Genomic DNA, 26585 nt, shown 5'->3' on the forward strand with positions numbered 1-26585 from the left:
ACCAGGTCCTTGAATAAGGCCCTGGGTTAGAACCTTCTCCTCTTTCAAGGAGTCTACTCCGTTACCGGATCCCTTTTGAGGGCACTCTGACATACGGAAGGCTAGGGAAAACGCGGCGACAGATAGCCGGCAGTCACCAATATTCGAGAGTACCAAAAAATTTCCAGCGCAAATTTAATAAACCGTGGAAAAATAATGTGAAGCTCTAAATTGGAGTAGGGCCGTATTAAACCCTTGTACAAAATTATGTAATTTAACAAGTCGGAATCAGTATACGTGATTTCGTGTTTATAAACTTTCGACAAGGAGACGGCTATATTTAAATTGGATTGAGAGAAGGCTCCTAGCTAATACAATTGGAAAGTTTCTAGATAAATAAATGGCTACATATCTTATCGCAGCCGTTTTGGGATGTATTCTAAGCAGACAAGACGCTTATTTGATTTATCATTGACAATAATTTCGCATTTAAGAAATATGAGGAAGTTCTCTTTGACTCTAGCCGTGGTTGACGACTTCAGTATGTATTTAAACTACACGTGCGTTTAAGCGTAAGACTGTAATGAGATTTAGCACTTCGTGTAAATGTTCACTTTTAAAGGAGTGGTACAACTGCATGTCGTCAGCATACATGTGAACTATAGACACGTCTTAGGAACTCATGTATAAAATAAGGTATATATGGTGAACAATAAGGGGCCAAGAATAGACCCTTGCGGTACACCCCCAGGTAGTTCCCTGTACTACACAGATGACTTACCCATTAAAGTAACGCACTGTGACCTGCCCGTTAGGTAGGTAGCTATGAAGTAATGAGGTAGCATTAGGAGAAAGACCTATAGCACGTAAGATAGAAATTGCAGTTGCAGTGTTATGGTCTGTATATTTGCCCGTTACTCCCCATATACAAGTTGTGTCCCACGAATGGGTTTTGAAACATTTTTTCTTTGACAAGGCGGATTTTGCAGCCACATTGGTTACCATAACCACGAAGTCAAAAAGCGCTACAATGTGATTAAACTAATCTTGATTTTTAGCGTTTGAGAAGCTCTACTTTCAGTTACACAAACGTAGGTAGGTACCTACCTACCCTAAATCACGATCACCATTGACGAATATTTGCGCCATTAGTTTGTGAATCGATTCTAAACATGTTATTTTTACCTTTATTCTTATTCTCATTTACATTAGAATAAAATCACTAGGTACTAGGTTTTTAATGACGCAGATATCTTCATTTGTGATTCTGATTTTATAGGTCTTTATGTTAATTAGTATAATTGTAATGTATTTCCATATTACAAGAGAAGTGACGCGTACCCCTCAATGTCTATGAATGTTTACAAAAAGATTTTAATTTATGAATTGTTTCAGATGAAATACAAAAAAAGTACGCCAAATTTGGAAAAACCGTAATGATGGTACAGTTAGAACGAGGTCAAAAGGGCTTAGGTTTAAGTCTTGCGGGACACAAGGATCGTAACTGTATGGCGGTGTTTGTTTGCGGTTTAAATCCAAATGGCGAAGCTTATAAAATGGGAGGAATTGAAGTTGGCGATGAAATTTTGGAGGTAAGTAAACCGTGTAACTTGCAGAGAATGTCCAAACAACCACAGAACTGTGTAAGGGATATTGCCCTTAAGGATTTGAACGCCCTCAAACCTTTAAATTTATTTTTATACATAAAGCTTTAGATTTCATCGTTTTATGTACCTAGGCCTTACAAGAGGGCTACAATTAATTTGCAAGGGAATTGAATTCAACTGTTAATTCACTTTGATAAGACGTCAACTACAAGGAAGTTCACTTTGTTCAATATAAACTCTGTTGCACCATTAACGTACATTACCGTATACAACGTCTTTACTGGGCATAATTGGCGAACCAAATATATCACTTCTTTAAGTTTGTTGGTTATGTAAGAGTCCTACAGATCATACATTAAGTATTTTGAAATTGAATAAATAAATATCGCTCCGGAATCTCAAATAATATATGAGATTGCAATGTAGTAGATATGGGGCCAATTATTACAGTCCTCGCTTTTTAAACAAATTACCTAGCGACGTAGTAAGGCTACCATCCAAAATTTTCAAAAATAAAATTAAAACATTTAAAAAAAACAAAGTTTTTACGACATTAACGAATTTTTGAATTGTCAATGGTCTTCATCCGATTTCAATGTAAGTTAGTCATTAAATGTATTTGTCCCTTGTTTTTTATCCTTTTCTAAACTGACGCTTGTAAACAAAAAAATGTTTTTTGTCTTAACAACAATAAAGATTATTATTATTATAAATACAAATTATTTTGTTTAACCGATTCAGTTATATCAGTATATCTGGTTCACGGTTATTTGCCCACCTCAAAAATTTCGATGGTCATTGGGTGCGTTCACCAGACGAAGCGCTTCATGAGCACTACCTAAAGGCGAGAATACTCTAGCAAGGTTTCTCGCGCTAGTTGCTGGCTAATTTTTAAAAAATTGTTATTTTACAAATAGCCGCTTGGCTTGCCTAAATTAACAAGAGACTCAAAATTTACTGGGTTCATAAACGCAGGTGACTAAACAATTACAAGCATCTAAAACAAAAGCCCAACCTTTTCCAACAATACCCAAAATTAAATCTACCCATAACAAATTAAATTTTCATCAAACACCACAAACAAAAATAAAACACATTGTCACTTACTTCTTAAATACTTGTATAATCTTCACGGTATGCGACCTTGTTATTGTTGAATGTAAAACCAATCATGTGTGGCGTGACCAACTTTTGTTAACAAAAAAACCCAGAAAAATTCCTTCCTTGGTGCAAGCCTCGACACCATAACGAACCAAATAGAGAAAAAAGTAGAGAAAAGAGTATTGTTCTTAAAATAAAGAACTAGTACCGTCTAGCTAGACGGACGGACAGACGGACGAACAAAGTGGCCACAATAGCGCATTTTTTTTATTTTTGTGGAAATGCGCTAAAAACGAAAATCCAGCAGTAATTTACAATACAAAACATGTAGATGGTGACGGTGGCGAGTCGGCGGAAAATTTGGAAAGTGTCGAGTGCTCCAGGTACCTCGACTAGAAAATGGCGGTTCCAGGAATTCTAAACGGGAAGCTCACAGCAATTTTCCTAAGCGGTAATAGTAAATATGCGGATTCGGTAGCTATTAGGCTATTACTAAAGGAAAGCAATTACAGAAACCGAGTCAATATCCTCCGTCCGCTATAATTAATGAAACGGAAAATAGCAAAAAGGTTACCTGTCAATCGGATCGGTGCTGCAGAAATTGGTTAAAAGCCAATTTCAATAATTACGGAGTGGTAACTTAATTGGAAAACAAAATGAAACGGCACGGATGCAAAAAATGCAACTGGTGAAGGTGCAAAAAACCAAAAGATCGATTATTTAAATACGGTTGCAAAAGTAAATTTAAGGGAGAGCTCAAAATTTCTGTACTTACACAACGTAACTGTCGGATACAAACGGCAAAAGATGCAAAGCGGAAAAAGATCCTATTTTATAGTGCGTTTGTAATTTATTTTTTAGTCGATAGCCGGAAAAATGGCATATTATTGTTTTGTTTATGTCATCACAAGGCAGGTGATTTCCGTACTGTCCGGGAATCTTCATTCCCGTACAGTACGGGAAAATATCTATACTCTTGTGAGCATGAAAAAGTAAAAGAACAGTTATACACACAAATGCATAGTTTATTTTCTATTAATATGTACATTAATAGTACAATTATTGCAGTTTCCAATCAAATTTGATAGTCCAGTTGACTCTACTTCATAATTAATTGAACAATTCTTGTTTTGGAGATGGTGAACCCCTACTTGCTTAAATCTTTTACCATTATGGTATTTGAAGAAAAACATATTGCACTCAAAATTGGATGGTCGAACGGTTGCATATTTACGGTATGCTCCTAAATAAGTGCCGTTTACTATAAACGACCGTGGTTTATTGGCTGTGTTGCATGGAATCTTCACCAATAGTTGTGAACCCAAATCCTCAATGTCCGCAAGCTTTAAGTTACATAACTCCTCTCGCCGACAGGGGCCATAAATTCCGAAAATTACCACAACCTAAAAAAATTAAGTTATAATCTTCAGGCCTTTTAATTAAAATCTTACTTTAGCCATGAGGTAAGTATCATTTGGAGCGTTGATCATAAATTCTCCGATTTGTTCGTTGGTGAAGACTTTCGACTGCTCTTTACTTGATCTATATTCCATAAAACGTTGATAAGCATTTTCATACTTTTCCCTCGATTTAGTTGGCAACAGACTTAGAGTAGCTTCATTGACTGCTTCCAAAACTTCATCAGGTGGTGTTACACAAAATAAATCTTCATCAAAATCACCGTCGATATCCATTTTATATTAATATTGCACATCAACTAATATTATAAATTCACACATTCACACAAACGAAAAAATTTTCGATTTGTTTACTTCATGTCCATGGTAACGTTCAAACAATGCATGCTCGGAAAACAAACTTGATGTTTGCATCTTTTAATTATTGTAAATAAAAAAAGGCGCCGCCCGGGTTCGATCCGCGCACCTATCTCTACAAGCATAGACCAATGACATTATACCAAATGACAATTGGAGAAAATTAATTTAGTTTGAAATGGTATTTTTGGTGTTTAACTATTCGCTATCGACTAAAAAATAGTATGTATAACACGTAGGAAAAGTATATTCCTGGACTCTGATAGTTGTAAGCCTCGGCTAACGCCTCGGCTTACAATCACTATCATCGTCCAGGAATATGCAACTTTTCCTACTTGTCATACAATCTACTATTATTTCATACTATCTAGTAATCGCCACTTTCCCAGACTGATTTGAGTCTGGTAAATCGTATTTTACCAGACTGAAAATTTTTACCAGACGGAAAATTTTGCCTAGCAACCGCAACTGACATCCATCTAAACGTATGCATTGATATTTGTCAAACTACTGTCATCAAACAAATCAAGTGATCGACTTTTGCTTTTATTTTAATGTGTACCTACAACATTCTAATCAAAATGGTATTTTAATAGAAATAGAGCAGTATGAAATAAAATGTTTTACATTATTTGTATGTCAAATCAATTTACGTTACTCGTTTCGAAATTCCTGCCTCAGCTACGCTTCGGCAGTAAACATCTCACTCGTAAACCTTGATTTACCATACTCATATGTAAATAACTATAAACGTCCATTTGAGTAGGGACAAACTGGAATTCCCATCCCGTACGCTTATACCTCCGATACGTTCAAACAAATTGAAACTGTTTTTAATTAATTACGTCTTTCCCAGACGTCTTAAAAATACGGGATCGGTGTCAAAATTCAAGTGAATTAAGAGCGCTTCTTTTGAGCTAAGACTCAATCGGACGAGTCTGCAACTCATTTAAATGTCAATCGTTAATTATGCTTACGTCATTGAGCGCATCCCAACACCAATATTCGTTAATCCAATTAACACCTTTTTTATTGGAATTTAAGTGCAACCGGTGAGGTCAAGAATTCAAGATAGCACGCTGGTTACCCTCGCTGTACCACCTTCCAGCCGTCAAAACAGCTGTTCCACCCTGGCTTTATGGAACACATGGAATCTAAAACCGATTGTTAATTTCCTAATGAATCTGAAATCTTAAAATATTAGATCGGTGTCATTTTCCCCATACCAAGGGTAATTCGTAATAAAGCGCCAGTTCATATACCGGATGTTCCTTGATACAAGTAACTTCAAGGCGAACAATAACTCATTTCCATTAATTGAAAAATTCCTACAGAAATTCTAAAACAATTAATGTTATCAATTCACATCATTACAACCTAACAACAATACCTATGGTAACTCGTATGGTAATATACAAAATCTTAAAATTCTACACTCTTACACAGCGGAAAATACATACTGCATAGGATTGTTACCAGGACGAAAATTGTTCGGCGGGGAAATAACCGTCGGTTTTGGTGGGTAAAATAAGCAGAGAGCCTTAGTTGACAATATTTCGAATTTTAAAAAAAAGTATAAATATAACACTATTTAATCCTCAATACCAACATATAGATTGCAATGAGTTTTCAACAAGATCGTTTGTTATTACCTATTTTCCCAGTTGGTTACCACGCAATAATTTCCAATTTACTAATTAATTTACCATAATTACATGCAAACGTTTATTTCATTTTCAGGTGAATGGTATTGTACTGCATGGTCGATGTCATCTGAACGCATCAGCAATTATTAAAGGCCTAGCTGGACCGGTATTTAAAATAGTCATATTAAGGTAATTATTTATATTCTTGACTTTTTTTAATACACAAAAGGAACTTTACATTAACTATTGAAATATTCTATGGGATTGCGCATTAGATGATTTTACTCCCGTCCAAAACATATAGATAGTGCATACCGAGCGATAAAAAGTGGTTCACACAAAAAGGCTGCCACTCCACTATTCGTGACTGAAAATGACTTCAAAAATTAGATCTACAAACAAAATTGCATTTATTTTCACGAACGGTATTTATTTTTTAAAATAATATCATACGCTGTTAACGTATCTAACGTCAAGGCAAAGTTTGATTTAAAAAGTTTGATTACCAGAAAGAAAATATTACAACTGACTTTCCTTTATAAGCTTATTCGAAGTTTCACAGATGATAGTGGATTAGTCAGTCAAATTCGGTTTATCGCCCATTCGTACTCCAGTCGTTCGAGATCATTATTTCATATCCCATACGCTCGTACAAATGCCCTCAAACATTCACCATTAATTAATAGGTATAGGTATATGTTGCGCACATACCATAATAAATTAGCACCACAATTGGATGTATTTGGAGATTGCCTTCAGGAATGTAAAAAGAAATGGTATCTGCACGTACTGTAGAGAATCGTATAACAATTTGTAACTAATAAATGTGTTTCGTGATTCCGTTGCTCAAATCATATCACTCGTTAATTTTCTCAATCAGATGAGTATAGATACAGAATACTTTTTTGTTTAAATTTCAAATATTGTTAGCCGTGATCGTTAGATATCTTATTCATATTTCATTTACGTTATTAGTTCTTTGTTGTGTCATCTGTAACTAGTAGTTACTAACTATTAATTACTAACTATTTTTATTTTATATTTTTTGTACTTTGTTCTGAGATATATTTCATTTTACTCACTTAAACTAATGTATGTATAGGTACTGCTCAACAGTAATTGAGGTAAAATCTGTAGTTGCGCAAGCTAATTTCATCAATAAATTAACTATTTTTGAATCACACAATCGACTTCCCCAAATTGCACAACACTCTAAATTTACTGGGTTCGTAAACACACGTAACAAAGCTCAAAAGCAATTACAAGCACCTTAAATCTAAAATTAAACTCCCACTTTCCCTAACACTACTTAAATTAATTCTACCCTCGATTCTACCCACAACAAATTCAATGTGAATGTGTGAATAAATGCTATTTGATTAGTCTAATTTTTGTAATGTGTCGATGTGGTCCGCTTTAAATGATACTTATGTATTCACTTAAAAGAATCTCTTTATGCAACGTATTCGAGGATGATTGACAGCAAGCATTTGGACGAGAAACAATTTCGAGCAAAATAAACGTCTTTGTCAATTGATTTGATTGTATTGTAGTAAACTTCCCATTTCCAACCAGAAACGTTTGCTTAGGTAGGTATATTTCTTTTGTTTTAGACGCAAAGCTGCCATTAACGATATTGCCGTCCGTCCTCTAACTCAATTTCCAGTCACATTGGAAGAAGAGGAGGTCAGTATTATTTTGTATTGAGCGATACAATATATCCTATATGATTATGGAACGGGAGCGTTATAATTTCTCATTGATGCAAGGAGAAGCATTGTGTATCTGTGTGTACGTTTTGGCCAATTTTCGTTATACTGGTCAGGCCAGAAGGGTACTAAAATTAATATCCTGAAAGCATTCAATATCGTACATGTCCAGTCAGTAATACAGGGCTTAACAATTATGTTTAAAAAAATTTAAGATAGCTAGAGGGGATTAAAAGAGTTTCGTTTGGGAGGCAGGTCCTCAAATGTCCCCAAGTTTGAGTTTATTTTTAATTGTTCACAGCAACCATAACACATAGGCCTTTTTTAGGTTTTGGGGTTTGCTCGTTCCGATTTTCTAAAAATTTTCTAAAACTTCCTACCTCAAGATGACGTACACGGCGGTGCCGTCGAAGTTTTATTTTGATCGGTGGCCGATCTTTCGATTTTTTTGCCGGTCGGCGATTGATCGTTCGTGTGCAAGAGCTCTAACTGACCCCTAGTTTGTCTAAGCACCACATAGTCCAACAACACCTTAATCTCAATCTCATTTTCAGTATTTCGACCCAGATTTCAATTATTCGTCGTCTCGTCGAGTAAATGCACTACTGAACACACATGTAGTAGAAACACAGCTTAAATAGTAGGTAAACTGCGAAACTCGATGCAAAATGGCCGCCAATCTCAAGAACCAATCAGAAATTTAGAGACTCTATTGTCGCCATTGTCTCTATAAAGTCACTGTAACACAAACTACAGTGACTGTATTAGAACAGTGGCGACATCTTATTATAATCCCTGCCCATCTGCCATATTGGGGCTAACAATTGAGCAGCACAACCAACTTTTTGTAATTAATTTCTATTGACTTTAAACACGCCAAACTATATCTTTATATAGAAACGAATGTCCACAATAAGCATTTTACCTTAAGCAATACCTTTATTCGCAGAATTTCGCAAAAACATAAAAAAAAAAATGTAAACGCCTATACCAAACCATAGCAATTTAGCCCCAATATGGCGACCGGAACCAACGACCAATCAAAAACGAGAGTTGTCACCACTGTTCTAAATTAAGTCACTGTAACAGAAACTAAAGTCACTAGATATAGAAAGTACCGCAATCATCCGCCATTTTTGGGCAAATTTGCTGCCAACTTAGAAAAATTGACAAATAAAATCTGAATAGCTGTAATTTTTTATAACCTAACTTCATAGTACTGTCATGTTTTATACAAATATATACAGATATCTCCAAACAGGTGGAACAATTCCTAACATTAAAGTTACTAGAATCTGGTAACTTCCGCCATCTTTGTGCAAAAATCATGCGTTCTCTCTCTAACACACGAGCCCAATGGATTGCGGTACTTTCTATATTTAGTGACTTTAACAGAAACTACATCTGCACGACTTCTAGCGGGAAAACAAAGAACTATGAAATAAAAACTCTACCAACTACTACAGTGAGCTTACACGACGATGGCGTAAAGGGTATATTTAAGAATCTTAAAAAAGGACTTTACAACCTCCATTTAAAACGACGCGATTCCGACTACCTCGTTTTGCCTTGACACACACGGCTAGGTACCTGCCCAAAGTGAGTGAACAAGGGAAGGAGACTGTATCGGAGTCGGAGATTAGAGGCAGTGCTAAAGTAGCAGCTTTGAGATACGGGAGGAGGATCGAAACAATTTGCTCGCACGGTAAGACCAAATTTGCCTTGAATTGTTCGAAAAATGAATGTTACTACACAGATGAAGGACACCAAGATGAATTCCTTGACAGAAGCTGGTCGCACTATACCATAGTTGAGAACTTTTTTGTATATCTCGATTTTAAAAATTTTCAATGTGAAAGGGAAGCACCGAATTTACAATCCCTGTCTTTCTCTAAGAGGTTGATCAACGTCGTCAAAATTTTTGAAGTGTTCTTCGAACCGGGCATGTCTTTTACGACAGACACCTCCCAATACCAGTTCCATTGTCCTCGAAAACGTTGCCGGGGCGTTGCGCAGACCAAAGGGCATGACCGCGGCACTATGCTAAAGGCTGTCTTCTCGCGAGATTTAAGATCTAAATCAACTTGCCGCTTTTCATATCTAAAGTGGAAATCCACTTAGCACCGGTAAGTAAATGTATCTACCGTGTAATCGATTCGAGCTAGGAAAGGTATAATTATCCTTTTCTGTTACGTTGTTCAGTTGCATACAATCCACGCAAAACGTCGTGCTACCACCTTTCGACTAGTGCCGCAGACGAAATCCAAGCTAGATGGTCCCTTGAGGAGCCATTCCGCCGATGATCTTCTTGGCTTCTTCGCGTTTAGCTCTGCATATTGCTTCGATCCACAAGTCGGTTTTCTGAAGCAAACACGTCTTGGCAGTAGGTAATTCTTTCACTACACCGAACTGAAACTTCTAGAAAGTTATCGATTGTCGGCATATCATATTAATAACAAAAAATGAGTTAGGTACATCCGCTTATCGCCGCCGAGTAATCCTTCATCGACTATATGACGCCTCGATAACGTTCTAGAAGGTTCGCAACAGTATGCGGGTTATAATTACTCGTTATACCCGAATAACTGTAACAGAACACCATGCATATTATATCACAGAAAGCAGCACATGCACAACGTGCTGGCAAGGCAACAACAGCTTCAATTTTTGTAACATCAACTGCAGCCGTAAACGATGGTAATAACATTGGTAATAAATTCCTTTCTAAACAAAAATACTTGAAACAACCAACCGATATGTATCAGTATGATACGTTCTCCATAAGAAATAGCACAAAGTAGAGGTTTCCAACTCCGTAACATCAAAACAACAATCGGCATTTCATTATTTTCTCATCTACATGATTAAATGTTATACTTATAGGTATGTAATTAGAGGGAACTAATGATGAAATGACAAAGTAGTGAAATAAAAAATAATTTTGCGATTAAATATTCAATAAAGAGAATGTACGATTTTTGTCGGTTCTTGTTTATTTCAATAAGGGTGCATAGATTAATGAGCTGAGTATAACGCTCCTGTTACTATTTCTCCTTTTTTTAACTACTGAACTCTTAAGTGGATATTTTAATTTTTTAGACGAATGAAGAGCGATTTTCCGGATACCCCAACGTGAGAAACGTGGTTGTAGAAAAAGTAAGTAAATATTTAGCGCTCTAAGAATAAAATGAACTTCATGATGGAATGTAGGTTACAGAAAACATGTATTAATATTAAATATTGAGTTAGATATTATTAAAGCACATTGTTAGGTAAATTATATTATGAATATGTATCTTGACACGCACATCTCCATTACATAATAATGAGAGGGCTATTTTAATGAGGCTATATCTTAACGTTCCAATATTGGAATATATAAGTATCGTTATGTAAGTTGATAGATTTAACAGTGAGCATTAGCGAAATTGGATTCGAAAATATTTAATCTACTCAAAAGGGATGAATATCCAGAAATATAAATCGTCTCATTAAATTTCCATACAAAAGTGCCACGATGAAACGGAGGTTGCACGATACAACTTGTTGGAGAATGTGAAGCACTTAATATGAACAGTGGCGGATTTAAATTTTTTGCGCCCCTAGGCACACCGAAAGATATGCGCCCCAAAATAATCTTTAAATGGCAATAAATTTTAAAATAAAAATCAAATTATAAGATGAAATTTTTAAAACTAATATGAAAAGAAATACAGTATACCTAAGATTAAGTTTTCACCCTGGTTTTCACACACGTCAAAACTTGCATTGTCGATTATCATTCTTACAGTTGCAGTTTGTTTAAACTATCTACCAATTCCAATTTATTTCATAATTTTAATTAAAGATTTTTGTCATTTGTGACTTCTTAGGGGACTTATTTTAAAACTTAAAATGTTACCTAAAATAAATATAGGCACGTGCCTAGTGTGCCTATATGTAAATTCGCTACTGAATATGAATCTAAAATTGTCGTTTGGATGAAATGATAGTGAATATAAATGGGGTGTGTTTTTGGCCTCTAACACAAACAAAAAATTAGTATGATTCGACTCGAGTTTCTAGAAATCCTCCCCCCAATCCCTCGCCGACCATGGTCGACACCTTCAAGCCCTCAACTATTTCGCTGAAATTCTCCGGTTCTCCATCTATTGTATGCCAGTTTATGTTATTAACGCATGCCTAATAATGTTAATGCTAGGACCAGGAAAAAATACCGGTAGGCATGAGATCCTTACTCCATTCTCTTTCAAATGAGTCGCCTATCGTCGAAGTCTATACAGTTTAATGAAAAATAGTGGAGCGTATACAAATACAAACAAATTTTGAAATGGGCATTACGAGTAGTTTTACTTTTATTCGAAGTGTCTACATATGGAACTTTTTATAAATGCTGTCGTAAATAGCATTGCGCATGGTCTACATTAGAAATTTCATTGAATACCTTCATAAATAAAACAGCATGCGTTAACAGTAATTTTGAAACCGGTATTAGTTTTAGTTTCATTCAAGGTGCCTACATATATTTCGTTTAACTGCTTTCATAAATAAAAAAGTTGCCATTGCGCATGCGCAAAACAAAATTTTAAAACTGGTGTTAGATTTGCTTGTATTCCAAGTGCATATGTATAAAATTTCATTTAAATATCTTCATAAATAAAAAAGTTAGCATCGCACATGCGTTAAACCAAATTTTTGACACTGCGCATGCGGAAAACCAAAAATATGGGTATGCACGGAATCCTTGGACCAAAACCCTTTCAAATGAGTCCTATATCGCCAAAATCGGTTCAGTGGTTTAGAAGGAGTACCTACGTGTGACGGACAGACGAACGGACGAACGTCAAAGTGCAGCCGATAGCGATTTTTCACTTGAGGAAAATACGCTAAAAACTGGAGTAAGATTTGCAACCACGCCAACCAGCAGAAATTTCTTTAACAATGTCCAATTTCGGTTCGTGGAATGATAAAATTGAAATATATAATAAAATACAAAAGAGAGAAGCAAAAAGGAATAATTAATCCTCTCAGCTAAATGTAATGTAATGTAATTTACGTTAGCTGCTTGCATATTCCAAACTTAATCCCAATTACAAATAATTGGCGTTAGCCGGACCCCTGACTAAATTTTATGTAATAATAATTAGCGTTGGTCGGGCACATAATTTCGCAAAGGCCACATTTTAGGTGAAACAAAGTAATGGCAAATGAGAAGAAATTACCTGGCAGTCCTCCTAAGGTGAAATTTGAACTTAATTAACAAATGCCGTTTTTTTTTCTGTTATTGATTTCGTTATATAGTCGAGTTTTGGGTAGGCGCAATCTATGACCATAATGAAAATTTATTAGCGTTGAAACTGTATAAGTACCATAAACAGCGTTCCTTAAAAAAAATTGGTTTATATTATTGACGGGGGTTGGAACTGCAACGCATTAGCTCGAAGTGGGAATTTCTAAACCCGTAGGTACATTTAGAAAATTATCGAATATGAGTTACTGAATAATGAATTTATTTAGCTAACCCACGTCAATACCTACCTATAATCATCGTTTATTTTAACTTTTTAGCGCATTTTTGCAAATTTATTTGTAAAAAGTAGCTTTTAATCTCACTTTGGCTGGCTGGCTGGCTGGCAGCAAATGTGGGCGCGTAGAAGAACTCTTGTAGAAAGGCAACGGGTGTACGTGTATCTACAAGGTCGTGTAATTTGTCAACCTTAGGGACAGGGCTACACGATGTGGGGTTGGCAACATCTGGGCGTCATCCTCGAGCGCAGTTTACTAACGTGAAGGTTTTTCAGTTTTTTCCTATCTTCTACTACAGTTTTGGTCCGATTCTTTTCAAATTGGTATCGTCGGAAAGATGTTGTAAACGCGCATAACTCCTGCGTGGCGGAATTTTGTTTTTTGTCCTAGGGGAGAAATTATCGACCTTTTGCGAGGCGCGCGCGCGCGTCTTCGAGAGGTAGTCAACTTCGGGCGCCTTTTACCTTCCGTTGCGAATTTTGTCACGCGGTTTAACGTTTCGTAAATCTCGAATCGCTGTCTCTCTTTCTCGTGTCGCCAATAGAAGCTCGAGCAATGAGAAGTGGCCCATAAGTACTATCTTGTGGAAGGTTTTTAGCGAAATCCACCAAAATGTGGGTGTAATATAAGTATGCACCGAAAAAAGAAATGTGGTAGCCTCCGACAAGATCTAACTGATGGTGGAGTCAAATCTTCAAACGCGAATTGCGGGTGAACGGGAGGTTGGAAGTGGGTACCAACAAAGGGAATGTGGTAGCCCGCGAGTTATTGCCACGAATGAAGAAGAACCTCAAGGGAAAGTATTTCGCCCACGTGGAGGAGGTGAAGGGGAAAACGACGGAGGCGCTTGCAGACATCAACGTAGATGAGTTTAACAAATGTTTCGACAAGTGTATTGCCGCTAACGGAGAGTACTTTGAAGGAAATGGAAGGAATTCTCTACAAGTTTAATACACGTTTCAAAAAAAACTTTTCTGGAAACTTTTGGGTACTCCCTCTTATTATAGAAAATAAAAGCGCGCTTGGGTTCGAACCCACGTCATCGACCGTTGTAAATCGAAAAAAGAGCTACGACCGTCTTCTTAATATTGGTTTACCTTTACACTGATATAATATATACCTAATACGTATAAATGATAAGGATAATCTTTATATATAAAACAAAGTCGTGTATGTTACACCCGGTTACACCACTTACAACACAAGAACGGCTGGATCGATTTTTATGATATTTGATTTGTTGGATTGATGTCCGACCCGAATAGTAGAATAACTATTAAAATATAGAAAAAAAAACATGAAAAAAATATAAATAAAATTATTATAAAAGTAATGCATATTTAAATGTACACATTGTAATTTTGCAACAAATCTTCAACATATTCTGAAACGACTTCAACGGATTTAAAATGTGCACAGTGTGATTATACCAGGAACTCTGTACCATACGAAAGATCACGCATCTCCACTATTCATCTTCTATTAATTAGTCTGTTAGTGCGCCACGGAGCCAGTTGGCACCTCTTGCGGGCTCTAATTTAGTCATCTGCGCATAGCCCGCTGTAGCTTTCCTACATGCTAGTAAAGTGGTACCAGTACAAAGCAGTTATTAAATAGGTATATTTCATATATTTAAAATCTACACAGTGTGATTTACTGATTTTGCAATACGCCACCACCATGTCCTGAAACGGCATCTCTTAACTCACAAAACCCCAATGAATTTAAAATGTGCACACTGTAATGGCATATTATATGGAAATGAGGCAATGTCCATGTAGCCATCATACGTGGTTCGCTGGGACTGCTAGTAAATAATAAATAATAAATAATACTTAATAAATAATAAATACTTAATAAATAATACATAAAAGGTTAATAACTATTTATTTATCAAGTGTGACATACGGTTTTTTATCCTCGCGAGAAGAGTTTAATTTCCCACGACTTTGGCATACCATGCATACCGAGCGATAAGAAATAGTCACTTCACTTCCAAAATAGAGAAATTCGTAATTCAATATTTAGAGAACCTATTAAATCTATCATACCGTGTGCTGTCAGGATGCGCGGTATCTGTTGTATTACACAGGAAAGACCTACATCAACTTGTTCAGTGTTCCCTTTTGAAGATTGACCTTTGCGCCGTGTAACACAACATGCATACACCATGCATCTGGACAGCACACGGCATGTTAGATTTCATATTTTCTAAACCTCCATTTTTTGTATATCAACCATATGCATATTTTATGTTGATTGCTCCTTTCAAAGATCATAAAAAAACATAGGCGTTGCATTTGAAAAATGAAAGTTGCATCGATGTTTGGTTTAACCGGAAGTGATTAACCTATAATTGGACCGTATTTTTCATCCCTGTATACGTCCGGCGCATGAATTTCTCATTCAAAATTGTATTCTTATCTTCCACGTTTATGCAAAAAATTGCATTCGAAATCTATGCATGTAGAAAACACTGCAATTTTAGAAATGAGGAATTGCAATTGACGTCATCAAAATACCTTGCTTTAAAATGAAATTTATTAATCATTACCTATATTAGTACCTACAGTTAAATATAGTATTGAAAACGTAAAGATTGACTAATTACGGAAGAGGCGTGCGGTTTTCAAAACTTAAACCTACGTAATCAGCCAAATCTTGGTGTAACGTATTTTGTGTTCACAGGGAAACCATAGCTTGGGTATAATGATAATTGAAGGAAAACATTCGGAGATGGGTCAGGGAATTTTCATATCCGACATCCTGGACGACAGTATCGCCGATAAGGTATACATTTATTATCTTAAAAATTCAACTTTAATTCATTGACGTTGTACAGGCTGGATTGGAAGTGGGGGAGATGATATTAGCAGTGAATAAGGAAGTACTTCTAGGAGCTAACTATGACACTGTAAGTTGATTAGGTAACTTTTGAGTTGTGTCATTCGCTTTCCCTCAATCTCACCGAATGCATCAATTTCTGACATGAAACTGAAAGTATTTTATAATGCATTTTGTTGCCAGGCGGCCAACACTTTAAAACGTGCTGAAGGGGTTGTTACATTAGTATTATCAAATCCAATAAGAAAGCTTGCTTCAAATGATCAAAAAAGGGTTACAATAGACGACCGATCAGAGATAATACCGAACTCAGCGGGTGCAAAGATTTCGTCCACACCTAGAGCTACAACTCCAATTCCACCAATAGGTATGTACTAGGTACAACATGAGGGGTTATTAATTATTGTGTTTTAGACGTTGTACGGCCACCTTCATCGTTAGCGGAACCCATTGTTCCAGGTAAATCCAAATTACATAAGGTACTTATATTATTTTTCTTGTCTTGCGTGCTCAATAATGATCGTGCAATTTTATACTGAATCCTCATTCCTCCTGGGGTTGCCCCATTGCCGATAATCCACTTAAATCTCATTCACTTAGGGAACACGCCACCGAGCTCACGTTAATTAAGTTCGTCTCCTGACGCTAGTCAGTAACCTTCGCTAATGTCTATGATTGATTATTTTAATTAACTACAATCGACTTTAGAGTATTTACTGTAAAGGTTCACTAAATTCACGTAAATCACTGAATGGGCTCCACTGTTAGACGTACAACATCAAACAATTTTTTGTTATCCTGATGAATGCCCTTACGAAAGTAGGCGAAACGTTTAAGTTCAACATTGATACGCTCCCTATCTCGGAAGTCGCTCGCATCTCAATGACACTGGCAAAAATTTTTAATATTACAATTAAATTTAATTTGTCCATGTTTTTGACCTTACATTGCGGAAGTTTGGCCATTACTGTTAGCGATCGGGAAAAAAACTTCTTTATTTATCACAGTGAGTGTATTTGATTCCGTTGTTTATTTGAAAAGAGGCTCTTCGACTCGAAAATGTCCCTTCGCGTATATTTTACCACTCGTACCTTGCTACGAATTAGGCTAACTTCCGCTTTAAGATAAAATGAAGCTTGCAGGGAACTCACTCTGTCACTAATCTGTTTCAATTACCGCGTCCTAACGACGCGATTGAGAAATCACGTTCATGTTTAAAATTTTTTCACTAAAAATAAGACTGTTAACACTTTATCGCTACTTGATTTTTACACACGAGAAAAGCGCAAGATGATAGTACGTAACCGCTCGCAAAATTTGCGCGCAATTATGCGAAAATAACATTCTCACACAAATATCATGTCTTTGAAAATCTAACTTCGTATATCGAAAACCCCCTTACAATCCGGTCTAAAAAAATATTATCTTGAAAATTCGCGGTTGGTTATCGCTTTTACTTCCAAACATATCTTCGATCACGGTCGCTATGAAGCGGTTAATGTGTAAATTTTCCTTTGTTGAACAAAATACAAATTTAAAACCAAATCTTTGAAATGGCAAAGTGACCTCCTGTTACACTAGTATAATGGATAGCTCTTTTGATTTCTCAACATTAGATGATCCGACGGTAAATGCCAGTGCTTCAGAAATGTTCATTCTTCTAGTTTTCAGGTCGGTCTTCAGCTTAACCTCACATGTTTCAAAAAAATTTCCACTGTCGTTCGTATTTATCGTAATAGTTTCTAATTCGCAAATTATCACTGAAATATAAAGGTCAAACTTTAGTTTATAAGAGCCCTGTGATAAATTACAGGGGGTTGACTTAACTGCGCTGGTGGTTCAACGCGAATTTGAATAACAGAACACCATCCATCCTGCGATAAATTACCGGTGGCTGACTTAAGTCAGTCGTCAGTTACAAAATTCTTAGTTGCGGATCGCAACTAACACGTATATCAGGCTTGCACGTGGTGATTCAACGAATCATGAAATTTTCCAGGAAAATAGAATGGACAAAATTAATTTTCTTTCCCCTACTTTCAAGCTAATTTTACAACCCCTCAAAGTCCGATACCTATTAAGTGGACTCGAATAATTTTGCGTGAAATTAAATCGCACCGGCGCCGCCAGCGGCTAGGTTTTTAATTGATGCACACGCCAAAACCACACATTCCATAAGACAATTTCACAGAAAAGAACAAGTTGAAGCGCCAATCGTCTTCATTTCCTTACTCCAATCAAGTGCGTATAAAGGGCATCTATCAAAACCCACCAGATGTTCAGATCAGTTAGTGACTAGGTAATTTTGATTAGCTGCTTTGGTTACGTAAAAGACATGATTGTTACCGCTCGTCAGACTGGCGCTGATAACTTTTCATCATTTGCCAATGACTCACAATAGATATGGACCGCCCAAAATTTTGGAGTAACCAGTCTTTTCATGGAAACACCCCGTATACTTCCTAATACACTTTAGGGCCAATTGCACTGTCAACAATAAGTATCCCTTAAAGTTAAGCATACATAACTTAAATACCATAGCAACGTCTTTAATAATCGTTGCCGTGGATTTTAAGTTCGACTTAACTTTAAGCAAGGCTTAATTTTGTTGGTGCAACTGGGGCTGAAACACTTAAAACTGAGCTACCCTAAATATAATTCGGAAAAAAATAACCACATTCAAGGCCTCCCGTTAAAAATGCCATTGAAAGGCACCGTACTACAGTATCGTATGTCGTTTTAGCGTAGTGGTATAATATATGTACGAACAAAATTATTTAAGACTTAGAGTGTGAAAATTGAAGATCCTGTTTGTCCATATTAGAAGATCCGACAACATGCAGCATAACACCAGGGAAAGAAACTACGATTGAAGTGAAATCAAACAATCACGCTATGGGTCTCTTCCTGGTTGGTGGCAAAGACACGCTTATTTCGGTAAATACTTTGGTGGACACTTTTGGAAAACCTCTCGTTGGTTGTTTTATGGGCACGCTAAATATTGTTTGTTTTAGGATAAAATTATCGTATTAGAAATATTACCTGGTGGTGCAGCCGATAAAGACGGTCGCATACAAGCGGGTGATCAAATATTAGAAGTCAACGGTACTTGCCTGAAGGATGCTACAAATGAAACAGCGCTTCAAACTCTACGCCAAATACTGCCAAAGGTAAATGATAAATGCCATATTTCTTACCATAATTAATGTGATTTCAGATAAAATTAGTTATTTTAAGACCAAAGTCTGCTGAATGTGTTACAATAGAAGCAGATTTAGCTAGAAAGCCGGGTAAAGGTTTGGGATTAAGTGTAATTGGTAAAGCTTCCGGAAAGGGTGCCTACGTGTCCGAAATTGTAAGTACCATTTCATATTTAAGTTTATGAATAGAAACTTTTAAACTAAAACAATAACTTAATTATTAACATAAACTATACAAAAATGAGGGAAAACATTGAACATTTTGGATGTAGGTAGGTATTATTACAATTTTTGGTTCTTTTTCAAAAGCTCAAATTGACAACACCTAAGTTTTAAATGCTAAAGAAATCTGATAAAATAATTAAAGATTGATGATTCTCTGGATATAAAACAGGATTATTACGGGAAGTTTGATTCCACTTTACCCGATGTTCAATTTCGGTAGAAGAGTGAGAAGGTTTTGGGGATTGTGAGAGGCACGCCGTCACTCATGCCAATTGCAGACTGTTCCTCACACCCTCGTAGAGTAATTGAACAAAATGGCTTTCATTCAAAGAATGATTTATTGACAGTGTTTTAACGTTACTTGCATCTACCCTACTCACATTGTATAATAATACTATCCTAACTTTTAACACATTGTTTCAGTCTAAAATCTAACTACAATTTATTACTTATTTATTGTTATGGTGCATCTGTTTAATCTATGATTAAACACGCGATCTTGCATTTGTTCGAAGTTCTGCAGTCGATTTTAGATAGAAATGAGCAAGCACACATTTTTAGACTTTTAGATAAATTATTAGGACTAGAGGGATCCTTATACCTCTACGGAACCGAGAGAAGGAGAAGGGGGCGCTCGTCGAATATTATTATTTTCCGGTGCTCTTCCTATATTTTAAACATTCACAAATCAAAATCACAGCGGGGGACGAAAGTAAATAGAGTATAATTCTACATTTTAGCACCCAGTCCGTTCATATAGGGATTTACACAAAGGGGTGGTTTCTTCGCGCGAAACATTAAAAAAGAGCAGCAAATGAAAAGGAGTTTTCGTGTAGTGTGAAGGTAAAGTTGCCGTAGCTCAGAAAATGTGCGCCGCGAAAGAGTCAATTGTATACTTTTTTCAGATTACTCAGGCATCATAATTTCAAAAAATTCAAAATCACAACCCTCGTCGACATTGTTTTGCATTTTTACATTAATTTCTGTTGGCACAATGGGATAGATCTTTCCTGTGGGGTACATATAACTCTATCTATGGAGGAAGGGGGCAAAATTTCAATCGAGGTAACATGGTCAAATGGTTATGGATCATACAGGGTGCCCATTATGTATGGAATTATAGTATACAGGGTGTTAATTTTAAAAGTTGCAGTCGGCCTATTTTCCAAACTAAAGAAGATATTGAAAATCGCGAAAAACAGTTTCGGGGGTATCGAGGGGGAATGAGAATGACGTTATGAGTGACAACCCCCCATCCTCTCTTAACCCCCCAGCGCCCCCTTCTTCAAAAATCCTAAATGGTAACCCCATACTTGTGACACATCGTTGGAAAGCTACTGAAAATGCTTTCCAGTGGTACCCATAAAGTCAAATATTCATTAAGACAATTTAACAAAAATTTAATAATTAACAAAAAAAAAAGAATTAAGCCAAGATTTGGTCGCTAAATTCGAAGAAACGGAATTTGTTATCAATAAAAAAAAGAAAGCAATTGTCTTTAATGAATATTGACTATTGGTACCACTGGAAAGCATTTTTCAGTAGCTTTCCAACGATGTGTCACAAGTACAAGTACGAGGTTGCCATTTAGGATTTTTGAAGAGGGGGGGGTGGGGGGTTGTCACTCATAACGCCATTCTGGTTCCCTCTTCATACCCCCGAAACGGTTTTGCGTGCTTTTCAGATCTTCTTTAGTTTGGAAAATACGGCTGACTGCAAGTTTTAAAATTGACACTCCGTATATCTCGGTAAATATCGAATGTATATAACGTTTGAAAGTTGTTTAACATTTTATTTCCCATAATAAGCCAACATTCAGTTGTTAGAAATAAATGAGTAACGAAAAACAATTAAATTTTTTAAATGGCAATGCACCTTTTCATTAGACTCATTTGATAAAGATTTTTTTCTCTTTTCTATGATATAACATGTTAGTACCCATATTCAAGAAAATTTTTCAAAGAAAATTTATCATAATTAGATCAATAACATTAACCCAGATACCCTACATCAATACAAAACAAATGAACGCGTACGTTTCTTATTAAACCTTAAAGACAAAACGAAATTAGCAGTACAATGGTTTTCATCGCAATGAATATTCAAAACATCATTAACTGCGAGGCAGTGTCATTCATAACCTATCACAAAAAGCTTGAAATAAAAAATAATTTTTTCTATACGGGTGCTAACGTGTTATGTCATTGAAAAGAGAAAACAAGTTAAAAAGCCATTCTGCAAACATAATTGACGATAATATTTCCTAATAATATTAATGCTAGTATTAATAACGCAGGCTTATATAAATTCAAACAAAATTTAAAAAGAAATCAAATCAGTTTCGTAACAAATGCCAGGACCAGGAAAAAATACCGGTAGGCGTGTTCCTTACCCCATTCTCTTTCAAATGAGCCGCCTATCGTCGAAGTCTATACAGTTTAATGAAAAATAGTGGAGCGTATACAAATACATACAAATTTTGAAATGGGCATTAGTTTAACTTTTATTCTACATATGGCAGCCTTGGCTAAAACCCCGCCCACTCAAAAATAAAGGCAAAATAAAATAAAATAAAAATAAAACTTTTTATAAATGCTTTCGTAAATAGCATTGCGCATTGTCTACATTAGAAATTTCATTGAATAGCTTCACAAATAAAATATAGAGCATGCGTTAACAGTAATTTTGAATGTCGTTAATTTTACTTATATTCGTAGTGTTTAGATATAAAGTTTCATTTAAATATCTTCATAAATAAAAAAGTTAACATCGCACATGCGTTAAACCACATTTTTGACACTGCGCATGCGCAAAACAAAAAATATGGGTATGCACGGAATCCTTTCAAAAGGGTCCTATATCTCCAAAATCGGTTCGGTGGTTTAGGAGTACGTGTGACGGACAGACGGGCGGACATCAAAATGCAGCCAATAGCGATTTTTCACTTTGAGGAAAATACGCTAAAAATCTCTATCAAATGCGCCTAATGAAAGTGTGCATCTCTATTTAAAAAATTCAATTGTTTTTCGTTATTCATTTGTTTTCTGAAATAAAAACAATGGAATCCTGCCTTATTATGGGAAATAAAATGTTAAAATTTTGTATACAGTCGATATTTACCGATATATACTATATTCCATACATAATGGGCACCCTGTATGTTAAACACTCGTTCAACTTTAAACGCTCGCATTTCTCGAACGGTAACAAATAGAACAAGAGTACTATCGGCCAAGATACGTGCACGTTGGTCCATCCAAAGAGCGGTCACTGTGCCATGTCGGTGTTTGGCAGGCTTAGGAAAGAGGATTACACGATTGGTGGTTTATACTCGAGACCTCGTAAAGAAGGACTGTAGGTAGCGAACACTGAACGCCCGAAACGGGTCATGTCGAGGTTTTTGAATCGCTTAGATTCAAACTCGCCTTCCTTTTCACTCGTCGATCTTATTTCTGGCCCCAAAAACAATTATCTGTTTACAATTTACGTATACCGGGTGAAGTATTGAAATGCAAATGCTATTTTCAGATAAGTAGTTAAGAGCAAATTTTTTAAAAACGTTGGAATAGATCAATTTTGTGTTCGAAGGTGATATTGAAATGCAACTTCCTCACTGATGTCTTCATACCTTAGCGTTAGGCCTACCTACAACCCATAAAATTAGGGTAAGTGACATATTTGGTTTGGAAAGGCCTTTCCTTCCTAGAATATTATGGGTCATTGTGCAATTTATATATAGTGTAATCTGTTCTCTATTCCTTAAAATGTCTAGATTCTATACCTATTCTGTTTGGAATAACATGGCCACCCAAACATATTTATAATGTTACTACTATACAGTTACTTACCTACAAATTTGTTGGACTGTTGCAAAAAAATCATAGCTCAACAACCGCAGCAGATAGAGATATAGATATAGAAGAAAGTGTGGTGGCCGTCGTAAAAAAATGTTCGATACGCGTTTTATCACTTCTTCGCCCTTGGAGAAGAAATTGTTGAAAGTGAGAGGTTATTAGTTTCAAGAAACGTAAGGTATAGATCCAGGAATTGCTTGAATTTTTTCAGAAAATTACACGAGTTGCGGTATTCTGGCGATTTTCTTCTTTTAAAAATTAAAACGCTCATTTCGAATTACAAGTAGAACATATGTTCCATTGGAGGTAGTACCGTTGGATGCGTACTTCTTAGATCCCGAAACCTCGTCTCCAAGTATCCGAGGAGGAAGCGTATCTCACAGAATGCAAAGCCTCCAGCAGAGTTGCCACAATGCCACAGGCTCTATTTAACTAATTTACATTATAATGACAGTTCCCTAATATATCATCGCCCATGTCATTTCCACAAGAATTTGTGCCCTCTGTTGTGAAACCCCATTCAGGCCCATACATCATATATCATTAGCATTCAATTCCATTAGTACCACGTCGGATTTTTATTAGGGGAATTTGTGTGATGGTTAATTGTCCGTCTGTTCCTCGTCTAACTCAAGAACGAAAAGAGACAGTGAAGTCATACTTTCGCCAATCGATTTTTATGAGTTCAAAGATCAGTGCTATTGAATATGAGCCAGGTAAAAAGTCTGGTTCCCAAATACGAGCCGAGTGGCAAAAAATTCCCCTACTGAAAATCGTATATGCGATTCTTCACGATGCGATTCTTGTTTGTGTATGCTTTAATTCTCATTGTACTATTATCATACATCAGAGCGCATGATTATGTGTACTTTAACGGAACTGTAGATATAGTTTTGTGCCATTTTTTCGTATTTTTCATTACTGTAGAAATTCTCATCATGTATATAACTTTCATTTAATTATTTTTTAGTTAAGTGGAGGAGTTGCTGACATCGACGGTAAGATAACGAAAGGTGATCTGCTCATCTCAATAAACGGACAAGATGTGGAAAACCTTAGTGCGGAAGAAATTGGTACATTGCTTAAAACCATTACCGGCAGAACTCTTCTCAAACTCCGACGATATAAACCAATTTCTAATTAAATCGAAACAATGCATAGCTCAATATTTTATAAATAATAACTCAAGTCCTTTGTAAATTAACATCGAATTAAAAAAAAAATGAATTTTTCCCTATTTTTACAAGAATTGTTCGAGACGTTCCCATTAATAATTACCAGACGTTTGTACTTTTCTCTTGGAAACGACGTCGATAATTTTTAATGTGAAAATTGTACGCTTATTTAAGGAGAATACGATTACTTAGTTGTTACGCCAAAAACCATGTATTTTGGTGCAAGTATTGTAATACTACTTGATGAAGTTTATGACAAATGTAGGCAGCATACATTTCATTTTCTGTGTAAGGAATTTCTGACCAAATAATTTTAAATATCGGCTCATATAAGTAATACACTTCATACAGTAAAATATTGTAGATTGTGCACTCTTAATTTATTTGTTACATTTGATGTTCATAATTCTCATCATGTGCATGAATATTTTTTTAGAATATAAGTAGACGATATACTTACCTAGTCAATACCTACACATACATATACTTCTCTTAATTTCGAATTACTTGGCGCATTTATGCCAAAATTATACCATATAAGATACAGAACCGTTTAGTTCCTTTTTCGTGGAAACAATTTCTTTCCTAATATTGGATGGGATATTCGCATAGTTTGCGAAACAGGCTTTCATTGTATAGTGCATATAAAGTTAATGCCTAATGGCCTGGAAAAGTAGGTACTCTTGCCGTAGGGAAATGTGTGCAATAGCTAATTATGTTATCTGTACTGATTCTATGGGAATTCTAACTAGCAAATTGCAATGCAATAAAATATTGTCAATAGCTGTTAAACTGTAGCGCTATAATTTTTAATATATTTAGAAATTATTTTATAAAAAAAAACGTGTCAAAAATCTTATATTTAAACATTTCAATTATTAAAGACTACTGTTAACTTTTTAAACGATGTTTCTCTTCATCTCGTACTTCTTTCTCTACTACTGGAAACAACAACTTTTTCTTGTATAGTGCGATGTAACTTTAATTATGTTAACTGATTCGAATTCTATTCTACGCTCTTTCATACACGCAAACATATTAATAATATCGTCATAGAATCTGGTCAACAAACATTTTTCAATTGATAGTAAAGCTAATCCGCAAAGGCGTTCTTGAGACATAGTGTTCCTTATCTCGTATACTGTTGTTTAATGGTAAGTGATCCTGAAATACCCTCCCGTCTTTTAACTGCGTTGAAAACCTTAAAGGCGCCTGAAAATCATGGGACATGCTGCGAGGTTGTATAGAATTATATATAATTTGGTTATAGGAAGGTACTGTTAGTGCTTTAGGGTATTGCGTGGAGTGGATCTGCTGAGCAGGCGAAAGATGGAGTTGATTTAATAGCCGTCAATGGATTTTATTGGATGAGGACATTTACGTCAAATGTCGTTCCTCGTACTCTCGTAGACGTTCCTTTCGTTAATTCCGGATATCCGCTGGTATATAGTTTTTGTGTTTGAACGTTGGTGTTTGGTGTTTTCACCAGATGTATTCCGTTGTAAATTTACATTCCCACGCATTAGTGTTTTACAAAAAAACCGTTTGGTCAACGGGTGATCGTAACCATTGCCATCTTGAAAACATGCGTGTGCCGTACATTTTCACTTGAAAATAACCGTGGAGTTTTATTGATTGAAATCACTATACAATGCCCTTCTGATTTGTTATCGATATAGAGGAATTAAAGATTTATATAAGATAAACAAAACATTAAAGCTCCACATGCTTTTACGTTGTCAAAATATGAATGTTCCCCTCTTGCAGATCTGTACAAACATTACCCACTTTCGCGGTTGTTATTTATACGCATGCGGCTTGTAGAGTTTTCTGCGTGACGTCAACCAATCTTTAATTACAATATGCAAGAAACCTATTCCAGGAATAGAATAGGGAACGTCCATTTGGTTAAGACAACGGTAACAGTTGAAATTATTACTGTTA

The 26585-nt window shown here is 35.9% G+C and overlaps 1 protein-coding gene across 1 annotated transcript; it reads left to right on the plus strand.

Moving 5' to 3' along the window:
- The first annotated feature begins 1374 nt into the window (after positions 1 to 1374).
- LOC116161583 (multiple PDZ domain protein-like) lies at positions 1375 to 25545 on the plus strand. Its single transcript, XM_031474975.1, has 12 exons — positions 1375 to 1571; positions 6203 to 6297; positions 7722 to 7794; positions 10917 to 10973; positions 16032 to 16133; positions 16186 to 16257; positions 16371 to 16554; positions 16602 to 16646; positions 19012 to 19124; positions 19202 to 19357; positions 19405 to 19542; positions 24437 to 25545. The coding sequence occupies exons 1-12, from the start codon at positions 1416 to 1418 to the stop codon at positions 24608 to 24610; spliced, it is 1365 nt and encodes a 454-aa protein (XP_031330835.1). The 5' UTR covers positions 1375 to 1415; the 3' UTR covers positions 24611 to 25545.
- The last annotated feature ends 1040 nt before the right edge of the window (positions 25546 to 26585 follow it).

The sequence above is a fragment of the Photinus pyralis genome, unplaced genomic scaffold (genome assembly GCF_008802855.1).
Source record: "Photinus pyralis isolate 1611_PpyrPB1 unplaced genomic scaffold, Ppyr1.3 Ppyr1.4_LG10, whole genome shotgun sequence".
Classification (NCBI taxonomy): Eukaryota; Metazoa; Arthropoda; class Insecta; order Coleoptera; family Lampyridae; genus Photinus; species Photinus pyralis.